The 11,756-nt window shown below is 33.8% G+C and overlaps 1 protein-coding gene across 1 annotated transcript in view; it reads left to right on the top strand.

Moving 5' to 3' along the window:
* LOC108537578 (oxidation resistance protein 1-like) overlaps positions 1-11,756 on the top strand; it is a 96,304-nt gene that overhangs the window by 77,246 nt on the left and 7,302 nt on the right. The window contains exons 11-13 of the mRNA XM_017885162.1: positions 5,564-5,689; positions 6,449-6,601; positions 8,328-8,423. Of these exons, the coding sequence (XP_017740651.1) occupies positions 5,564-5,689; positions 6,449-6,601; positions 8,328-8,423 (375 nt within the window). The remainder of the gene's footprint in view (positions 1-5,563; positions 5,690-6,448; positions 6,602-8,327; positions 8,424-11,756) is intronic.

An 11,756-nucleotide genomic window follows, 5' to 3' on the forward strand; every position in this document is an offset into this window, starting at 1 on the left:
TTTAAGACAGAGTTTTGCTCTCTTGCCCAGGATGTAGTGCAGTGGCTTGATCTTGGCTCACTGCAGCCTCAACCTCCTGGGCTCTGGTGATACTTCCACCCTGCGTCACCAGACCCAGCTAATTTTTTGTATTTTTTGTAGAGATGAGGTTTCTCCATGTTTCCCAGGCTGGTCTCAAAATGGAATGATATTTTGAAAGCAGTAGTTTTAATTTAGGCAAAATGGGGCAAAGTTTAACATAATTCTGGTCTTATTTTGTAATAAAGACTGTTAATATATGATGAGATGTAGTGGAACAATAGCTTATGTGACTTCAGGGATGCTGTTGTATGTTCTTTTTGTTTGATACAGAAGCTCAGAATTGTATTTTCTTCTTTAACATATTTTTGGGACCAAAGTAAGTATAAGTGGCATTGATTAGATAGTATTTCTTTTCTCTTGCATTTCCCTTTACTGAGAAAGTAGTAAAATGGCACTTGACATATAACTAGCAGATTTTTGTTAGTGTGCAAGACAGTTGAAGGAAGGAGATTTGGGGTTTGTTTTGGAGTAATCTTGGGGAAACACTGGAACATCCATAAGGTATTGTTCTTTATATCTAGGAGATGAACATGTTCATATTCATGAGATTGGCAACAACTGAATTTTCTCTGGTCTATTTTTGTTAGTCCATTTGTAATAGTGATGGGTGGATTTACCCCTGCCTTTCCATTGGTAATTCTATAGAAATAAAGACTTAGGAAAATACTTTCTCTGTGTGAGGATCCTTTGTCAAAGACTGAAAAGAAGAGGGTGGCATTTAATTCTGCAGAGTATAGGTCATGGTACTTAGTTCCTACAGATAGGACTTAGCAGTATATCCAAATACCTTATTCCTCAAGAAACGATTTTTTAGCCAGTGAATGCACTTTTAATTGGAAGATCTTGGTTTTCTCAACTATTTACCCCTAATAATTCAGGGTGTGATATGGGATGTTTTGGAGAAATGTATTCATTTTTTAGTTAGGTTTAATCTTTTGGGTAAAGTAATAAATTGTATACATGGAGTACGGTTTACCAAGGATGTAAAAATTAATGTAAGACTAATTCCAGTTTCCTCATATATACTGGGAATATATAGCTCTTTTATCTATTTATTTTGAGAGAAGGAAGTATATTTCTGTATTCAAATTCAAATCCCTTTTTCTATTAAACTCACAGACCTTTTTTTTTTTTTTTTTTAGTTTTCTGTCATCTTCCATGCATTCAGTGCATTGAGTACAGATGTTTTTACAGGTTAAGGAGAGGCAGAAAGGTTTTTTTAATTGTTCTAGAAAAAATTAATAAGACTTAAAATTGAAAAATTAATAAATTGAACAAAGTAGGGTAGATTTTGTTACATGAAAGAAACTATGACTTTATCAGAGTGTTATTAAGGTAAGCTTTAGCCTTATGATGGCAGTTTGTTGTTCTCTTTATTAGTAACTCCTACTCTCAGCAGATGCTGATTCAATTTGTGATGTTGATGGGACTGATCTCTTTGGTGGAGGCATAATTTAATTTCCCACTTCTTTCACTTGCCCACCAGGAAGTGTGTGTAGAATATAGTAGTTAAGTCATGTCGTTAACTGGGAAGGGGTAGAAGGGAAAGCAGTGGAGGAGTAGAGTAGATAACGTTATAGGAAGAAAGCAGAGGAGTAAATAAGTATATGATTGAGGAATCTTTGTCTAGGAGACTATTTGGATTGAAGCCAGTGAAAAAGAAAGAAAAAAGTAGTAATTGGGCCGTTAATATTTCTTAGACGACCTGTTTTCGCTGGGCATACAAAAGTTAAGGCCGCCATGATGTTTTATTATGTTTTTAGTACCTAATTTTTCTTTAATCCTTATTGAAAACCTATTGATTCTTAATTGAAAGTCCTTCATTATTTTTATGCTAGATACTGACAATATAAAATTAAATCAGGAATAATCAAAATGTTGAAAATAGTTGAGATGTCAAACCTGAATATTCTCATTCCAAAAATAAAAGCCAAAAATAAATAAGGAGGCTCCTTCAGCCATTATCATTTAGTCCTCAGTGGTTAGGATTGGTGAAAAGTTAATCAAGTAAAAGTCGTGTTAATAATAGTAGCTTTCATTAATATGTCTTTGGGCACTATACTCAGTCCTTAATATGCATTTTCCTCAGTAATTCACTCGTTAAACCCAGATTTGACATGCACTTTTATTATTTTCATTGGTTCGATAACAAAATTGATAGACAGTGAGGAACCCAGTATATCTAACGGCCCCCCCCGCCCCCCCCCCCCCCCCCCCCCCCCCCCCCGCCGAGCAGAGGATAACAGCTTCTGGTTTCTGAGTACAGAGTCAGCTAACATATTGTATGCTTTGTTGCTTTGCAAAATTCAATATAATAATAACGGCCAGAATGGAAATCTGTCCAGCCTCTTTTCCTTTTTTCTATTCTCATGTCTTTCAGAACTTTCAACAAGTTTATATAGCTTTTCGTGCTTACCTTGATGTTTAGTGGTAGCTAGTTCCTTTTAGTTGGCTAAATAAAAAGCCCTTAAAACCTAGGTTTGAAATCTAAACTCTTTATGAGCCGGTTGGTTTAACTCATTTTGTGGTCAGAGCCTCTGTGCATGTTTGATTGATTACAAGTGGAACTAGTCATAGCTCAAGAGAATTGTCACATATTTATGACACCACTAGTGTTCACTGTAGTATGGTAACTGTTTTTAGAATTATGTCATGATCTGAAAAGACTGTAATTGTTGTGTCAACCTGAGGAAACTTACCTGTTTTTGTGGGCTTTCTGTAATAGTGTTTACCTGTCATTTATGGCTTTCAAATTTAATACTGTGCAAGAGCCTGGTCTAGGCAATTATAGAAGATAGAAAGTTTTCCTTTGAAAGTTAAAATGTAGGAAAGTTGTTAAATGTTAGTCAAGAATAAGTAATACAGTAAAAACCATAAAGAAATAAAACAGAAGAGAGGCAAAAACTAGAAAAAAAAAGTCATTTAAAGGGCTAAAGCAGACATGCTTAGAAGGTACTTATGATTAGACATACTTTTGAAAATCTAATTTTCTACTTTCTAGGGCTTATTTTTCTAATTGCCTTAGGTTTTAAGATGTACATGTATATTGTTTTCTTGCTCTTCTCCCCTCTTTTGTTTCTGTTATAGATGGGTATGTTTGTCACCTGTGCCTAGAAGAAATTCTTCTAGCATGGCCATTAGGATATAATGTTTGAGCTCACCTGATTTGGAGGGGGTAGTTGAAACTACCACTTCCTTTGTAACTGCAAGACCATTTAGTTTTCAGATATTATCTTTAATGTTAGCAAAGTATGTGTTTTATATAGTGTTTTCTGTATAAAAAACTATAATTTCTGTTCACTAAGTTGAATCTATATGGAATAGCCTATGAAATAAACCTTACATTACCAACTAGTTGGATGTAGTAGTGAAAATCATTCATGGGTATTTCACTCTAGTTTAATATATAAATCTCTTGGATTTGCAGCATGGAGTGGGGAAGAAATCCTAATTATAGTTCTCTTTTCCCATTTTAATTTCTCCTTTTTTTTTTTTTTTTTTTTTTTGCTCTTTTTTCTCAACTGTCAGTGGAATTATTGTCTCCCTGTCTCCATATTTAGGTAGTGTCAGTGGCTGAGTATCACCGCAGGATCGATGCTCTAAATACTGAAGAACTGCGCACACTCTGCAGACGCCTCCAGGTGCCCCCTTCAGTAGTTTCAACCCCTCCGGAGACTGAATACTCCCTGTTTTTAGTGTTCTTTGTCATGGCAAATCTCATTTGAAGAATTTGCTTTGACTGCAGCACTAAAATTAAGTTCCTTTTTGTATTAAAGGTTATAGTATTGCCTTGAAGAGCTATGGATTATCTTTTCTGTCATCTTTTCATTTGAAAAATATTCTGAAGAATGTTCTGTCACTTCAGAATTATTTTCAGTATCATGTGTTTCTTTCAGCGATGAGGAGTTTTCATTCATTTAACATTGGAAGAATGGTGTTGGTTTTGAGATTGAATCTTTTCTAAACAAAACCTGAAAGATATGATACTATAGGAAAACTAAAAAAAAAAAAATAGCAAGGCTTAAATATTTTCTGTAAGGCTATTTCATTTGTATCAACGTCACATCAAATATCTCAATTTGATAAACTGTTCTTGAGGCATTCTTGGTTGGTATTAGAAGTACATTGGAATAGTACAGTTTAGACACAGAACTGGATAAATCACTTAAAATTCTGTGAAATAATCTTTGTGATTTTTTTAGATACAAGAAAGCAATGTAATTGAAAACTCATTTTTCAGTTTTGTCTATTATACTGTGTTTCTTTCTTCTTAATAAGATATGCTTTCATGGCTTTGCTAGACCTACTGAATTTTTTTCTTTTAATGCTTCTAATGCTGCCTTGGGTTTCTTTTCTTTTCTTTTACCTTTCACATCATCAAAATAAAGGGGAAACATGATGATATGAAAGAATGAGTATTTAACTTCTTGTCAAAAAACAATACAGTTATAAAACATGTATTGGTTGCAAATATATGCTGCTCAGGTTTGTTAAGAAACCTGTTAAAGGAACAAAATAATTTAGCAAAAATTTCATTCCCATATAGAATCACAGTTGCCGAGCATTGCTGCATTTTAGTTATCTGCTCCAATAGAATTCTGCATATTTTCCAATTTAAAAGTTTCATAAATAATAGTTATGTTTCATTTATTTTATTTTCTGATGTTATGTTTTACATATTAAAATAAAATTAATATTAAAAAGTAAACACCAGTAGAATATATCGTGCGACAGTAAGCTTTGTTTTTAGTTAACATTTTTTTCATTTTAAGAATACCAGTGAAATCATTTCCACCAAGCAAAAGCATATATTCTTTGTAATGCAACGCAATAATCTAATTTTAAAGATGAATTTATGAACAAATTAACAGTTAAATTTATTGTTTGGTCCAACTAGATGAAAAAAGTTAAATGTTTAGAAAGTTAATAAAAGAAAGCATTTTAGAAAAGTGGTAACATTTTCAGTGAAACAAATAAATACATGCACACCTCACAGAAAATGAAGTTATATTTTTTATTCTGCTATTATTTACATTAAAATTTTGGCATCCAGGAAGTTTTGTTAATTATTTTTGACAAATTTTGTGTTTAGCATGAAAAAATTCTATTTTAAATAGCACACATACAGACACACAGACAGACACAAAGCAAACCAGCTGGCTGACTTTTGCCCTTCAAGGGCTTAATTAAAGATGCGTGCAACTATCTTCTTTACACAGAAATATGGGGATTTATCATTCCTACCAGTCCTTCCTCATGTAGTGGATGAGAAAACGTCTGTTTATATTGTTATAAAATCTTTTTCTACATTGGCTACATCATAGATATTAGATATGGGGCATCTTTTGCCCTATAAAATCTTAAGGTTAAAGATTTAGACACATTTTCTACAATATAAAGCTTTATTTATCTGAAAAGTCTGACAATTTTGAAAGCATGTCACAAGTTTACATTAATACACTACCTCTATTTACTTTTTTAGATTACTACAAGGGAAGACATAAATTCAAAGCAGGTTGCTCCAGTGAAAGCAGACCTGGAGTCTGAATCTTTTCGACCAAACCTAAGTGATCCCAGTGAACTTTTACTGCCAGATCAAATTGAAAAGGTATGACATGCTCACATAGGTGCATTTCTGAGTGTGACTGTGTACCCATGAGAGTAAAACAGCCTCTTTTTAGTTGTTTCTGAAGCAACAGCGTTAATGCTGTTACTATCCCACTCCAGTGAAAAGAAAGAGTAAGCAAAACATAGCAGCTAGTGTTAATTAAGATGTTAGGAGATTTAGGTAAGCAGACACTAATAGCCAATATTTGTTTTATTGTTGTGTGCTTGTTACTTGCTTTATGTGGATTATTTCATGTAGTTGTTACAACAGCTGTAGAAATTGGATGCTCTTATTATGCACATTTTTTATTAAGTTAAAAAATTGGGAGCATAGAGCGATTAACTTGTTCAAGGTCACACAGGGAGAAGTATTAAAGCTTGATTCCTAACTTGGATGGTCTGTCTCCCTAGCCCATTATTTGAGAGATATTTTAATAATCAAGCTAATAGTCTATCAAGTATTTTTGTTAATTCAATATGGAAGGCAAAAGCAGTAAGTAATCTATGTTTCTTATCTCTGTTCTAATCTGTGTCTGGTTCAGGATGATTCTTTATTTTCCTAATAGACAATTAATATTTTATGCTGAGAAATGTGTAATACTTTTCAATCATCTTAGTATCTTTGAGAATAATAATTTCTACTGTTAATTTATTTTTATAGCCTACATTATATAAGCACCATTAAATTCCAGCTGGCAATAGTATTCTACATAATGAACAGCAAGCTATCAAGTAAATACTATCACTTTGTTTTTTAAAGCTTACCAAGCATCTTCCACCAAGAACAATTGGCTATCCATGGACTCTTGTTTATGGTACTGGAAAACATGGCACAAGCTTGAAAACTCTTTATCGAACAATGACAGGTTTAGACACCCCAGTGCTGATGGTGATTAAAGACAGTGATGGACAGGTATGAAACACTAAATGCATAAATCGCTTATCCTTTAAGAGCAGTAACAGTAACTTTTAGCATATTTCTTTGATAAACATTACTTTATTAGTACATTTTATTATTTAACTGATAATTACTGGGTTCTTTAAATATGCAAGGCAATGTTGAGTGTTATAGAGGATAGATATGAGCATGATGATTAAGAATTACTGCCTTCAAAGGGATTATAGAGTGGTAGAAAAGAACATTTGCACATACCAACATCTCTAATACTGGGAAAAATGGTAGGTTTCTTAGAACCTCGAAAAAGTGAGGAAATAAGAATGAGGTTCATGGGAAAGGTAGAAATTGGCAGAATCTTGAATAATGGGTAAAGTTTTCATTAAAAATAATTGTTTGAAGGTGATAGCCAGAACAAAAGCACAAATAAGAGTAATATTGGTTTGTTCCTCAAACAGCAAGTTCAAGTCAGTTGTAATTAGAAACTAATGAGAAGGTAAAATAGCAATATTAGAACAAAACACTAGTATTACTAACACCTTTAGTGTTTTATGTGTCAGGAACTTGACTAATCACTTACGCATTATGTTATTTAATCATGAAAGCCCTATGAGATTGATACTGTTATCATCTTTATATAAAAGAATGAGTCAACTATGACATAAGCTCATCAACTTGCCCAAGGTTACACACCCAAGAAAAAGTATTTGCACCAACGAAAATGAATGAACTACTGCTACATGCTATGGCGTAGATGAATGTCACAAACATAATATTGAATTAGAAATCAAACACCAAAGAGTGACTTTCTTATGATTTCATTTACAGAAAGTTTTATCAGGGGGCCAGATGAATCTCTAGTGGTGTTAGGCTAGTAACTCCTTCAGGTAGGTGAGCCTATTGATGAGAAGAAGCACAAAGAGAGCTTCTAGAACTAGTGGTGTTCTGTTTCTTGGTGTGAATGAACGTTGCATGGGACTTTGCTCTGTGATAATTCTAAACTGAGCTATGCATTTATGTTTTGTGTACTTTTCTATAATATATATATAAAATAACCTTTCAATAAGGAAATATTTTCAAATTTAAGACTATAAAGATAGAATGTCAGGATAGACAGTGACTGTACGGATTATCTGTCAGACTCTCTGCACTCCCATTTCTGATGTGGAAACTTCAACCCATAACACTGAAATTACTTGGTCAATCTCTTATTCATCAATTTTTTCACTAGGGTACTGTGTGTCTTGTATAAGATCATGCACAGGGTTAAAGGACAAAATAATTCACACATAACACCTGCCCTCATGGAATTTACTGTATAATGATAAAGAAAAAAATAGCATATTTTTAAAGTGATAGAATGTTTCCCTATGCTGGAGGACTTATTTTATTAAGCACCACAATCCCATAGCATCATGTTATCCATTTCAATACATACGTTGTACATATAAGTCCTCCTGAAATGTGTTAACTACTTTTTAAGATTGTGTATTTAATTACTTTAAATAAAATCCCAAACTTTAAAACTAGGAAAAAATCTGTTTTCCATTGAAAACCAATATGCTTCATATTTGACAATAATGTAAATTATATAACAGCTAGCCATTTTCCCTTTTAAGTATGATTAGATAAAACTATACCAGATTTCTCTTTTTTGCATTTTATTTAAACATATATGATGAAATAATGCTTACTGAAATAAATTTGTTAGTCATGTCATTGAACATGCCTTTTTTATCCTTAGGTTTTTGGTGCATTAGCATCTGAGCCATTTAAAGTGAGTGATGGCTTTTATGGTACTGGAGAGACCTTTGTTTTTACATTCTGTCCAGAGTTTGAGGTAAGGACCACTATTTCAATATTTTGTTTATAAAGAGATGGCATAACATACTGCTCAAAGCAATTTATAGATTCAGTGCTATTCCCATTAAACTACCATTGATATTCTTCACAGAATTAGGAAAAACTATTTTAAAGTTCATATGGAACCCAAAAACAGCCCAAATAGCCAAGAAAATGCTAAGCATAAATAACAAAGCTGGAGGCATCACGTTACCTGACTTCAAAGTGTGCTACAAGGCTACAGTGACCCAAAGAGCATGGTACTGGTATAAGAACAGACACAGAGACCGATAGAACAGAATAGAGAACTCAGAAATAAGACCACGCACTTGTAACCATCTGATCTTCAACAAACCTGACAAAAATAAGCAATGGGGAAAGCATTCCCTATTTTATAAATGGTGCTAGGAGAACTGGCTAGCTATGTGCAGAAAGTTGAAACTGGACCCCTTCCTTAACCCGTGTACAAACATTAACTCAAGATGGGTTAAAGACTTAAATGTAAAACCCAAAATTATAAAAACCCTAGAAGAAAATCTAGGCAATACCATTCAGGACATAGATACGGGCAAAGATTTCATGACAACAATGCCAAAAGCAGTTGCAACACAAGCAAAAATTGACAAATGAGATCTAATTAAAGAGCCTCTGCACAGCAGAAGAAACTATCATCAGAGTGAACAGACAGCCTACAGAATGGGAGAAAATTTTTGCACTCTATCCGTTTGACAAAGGTCTAATATCCAGAATCTACAAGAAACTTAAGTGAATTTGCAAGAAAAAAACACCATTGAAAAGTGGGCAAAGACACTTTTCAAAAGAAGACATCATGCAGCCAACAAACCTATGAAATAAAGCTCAACATCACTGATCATTAGAGAAATGCACATCGAAACCACAATGAGGTACCATCTCACACCAGTCAGAATGGCTATTACAAAGTCAAATAACAACATGCTGGCAAGGTTGCAGAGAAAAAGGGAATGTTTTGTTTTGTTGTTGTTGTTTTTGAGATGGAGTCTTGCTGTGTCGCCCAGGCTGGAGTGCAATGGCATGATCTCAGCTCACTGCAACCTTTGTCTTCCAGGTTCAAGCAATTCTCCTGCCTCAGCCTCCCACGTAGCTGGGATTACAGGTGTACACCACCATGCCCAGCTAATTTTGTATTTTAGTAGAGACGGGTTTTTGCCATATTGGCCAGGCTGGTCTCAAACTCCTGACCTCAGGTGATCCACATGCCTCGGCCTCCCAGAGTACTGGGATTACGGGTGTGAGCCACCATGCCCAACCAAAAGAGGAATGTTTTTACACTGTTGGTAGTAGTGTAAATTAGTTCAACTATTGTGGAAGATAGTGTGGCAATTCCTCAAAGACCTAGAGGCAGAAATATCACTTGACCCAGCAATCCCATTACTGAATATATACCCAAAGGAATATAAGTACTCCTAATATAAAAATACATGCACACAAATGTTCATTGTAGCACTATTCACAATAGCAAAGACATGGAATCAACCTAAATGCCCATCAATGATAGACTGGATAAAGAAAATGTGGTACATATGCACCATGGAATACACCATATACACCATGCAAATTAATGCAGGAACAGAAAACCAAGCACCACATGTTCTCACTTACAGGAAAGAGCTGAATGATGAAAACACATGGACACATTTCAGGGGAACGACACAGACTTTGTGTCTATTGCGGGGTAAGGGTGCAGGGAGGGAGAGAAGAGCATCAGGAATAATAGTTAATGGATGCTGGGCTTAATACCCAGTTGATGGGATGATCTGTGCAGCAAACCACTGTGGCACACGTTTACCTATGTAACAAAGCTGCGCATCCTGCACATGTACTCCTGAACTTAAGTTGAAGGAAAAAAAAGAAAGATGGCATAAATGAAAAAAAGTGCACTTTTGAGTCATGCACAGTTGCATTTGACCCCTATCTTTGCCTTTTACTCCCTGGTAGCTTAACTTTTCTTTGACCATTTTGAACTTCAACTTTCCTGTAGATAGAATGAGGAATCATAAAATATGACATGGTCATTTAATAATTAAATGAGGATCATTTATATATAATACTTGGGATGGCATCAGACACAAATTATGGACTTAGTAAAGAATATACATTATCATTACTATTCTGTTTATAAATTGTCATTGTGAAATTTCCAGAAACATTTAATGACTAAGCTTAATGATGTAAGTCATGAAAGCATAAAAAATAAATTATTTGGATTTAAATAAAAAGTTATTAACTGGTTTCTTTTTCTTTACCTGTGTGGCTTTACTGTGCCTTGACTAACATAGATGGAATACATTCTCATGCTAATAAAATCTAAAATGTAAAGGTATAAATGAATTTTAGTGAATGTGTGACTATTCTTAAAACGTTGAGTGCAATATTAGTATCTCAGGCACATTGGAGTGTGGCACGTAAAACCTTCATTTTAATCTCAAGAAAAGGAATCAACACCATTGGTTTTAAAAATAAATGAACAAAATAGGAACGATTTGGTTACACAATAAAAATTCTTTTAGCAAATTTGTACTTTACTAGGTCACCAGAATAACCAGTGCTTTTGATTCCTTCCATAAAATATGTCAACTGATAGCAACAACTATTTGAAAGCTTGTAGTTATTATAGATTTTCTAAGCATCAGTAGTGCCTATTCTCACACTTTTTATGTTACTGCTACCTGATAAGTGTAATAATGTAGTCAATTAAATGTTACATAACTATGAAAAACAAGTGTTAAAGTTTTATTGAAAACTGTAGTGAACACATTTGAAAAACTTGATAAAGGTAAGTTGCTAGAAATTGCTACTATGTTAGGTTTAGGTAAAACCCCATAAACAGTTAGAAAAAGATATTTAAGAGTATTAATGTCTAGTTTGCTTTTGGATTTCTCAAATGATTTTAAGTTCTCACTGTTTAAAGAAATTGAAACTGGAAATCATAAATACCCATTACAGGCATGGTTTATTTAAGAACTGTGATCATTAAATATATATCCAAAGAAAAGGCCTTAGCCCTATGTTAAAATATTATCAAATTAACATACATTTATGTTTAATGGTAAAAGTTAATGGCATTTGTGTCTGGTTTTTTTTCAACTCATTTACTTCTTTCTTCAGTTTTTTTCTACTTACCATCCAACTCTTGGTGTCTATAAGTCAGGAGAAAGAAGTGTGTGTGAAAAGTTAACAAAATTTGAGAAATTGGAATTGAAAGTTAAGTGATAGAGTGTGTGCTTTCAAATTTAGTCATATAAACACTGAAACCCAAACCACCAGAACCGTCTGTGCCAAGCTTTTTGNG

The sequence above is a fragment of the Rhinopithecus bieti genome, unplaced genomic scaffold (assembly GCF_001698545.2).
Source record: "Rhinopithecus bieti isolate Rb0 unplaced genomic scaffold, ASM169854v2 scaffold_13352, whole genome shotgun sequence".
Classification (NCBI taxonomy): domain Eukaryota; kingdom Metazoa; phylum Chordata; class Mammalia; order Primates; family Cercopithecidae; genus Rhinopithecus; species Rhinopithecus bieti.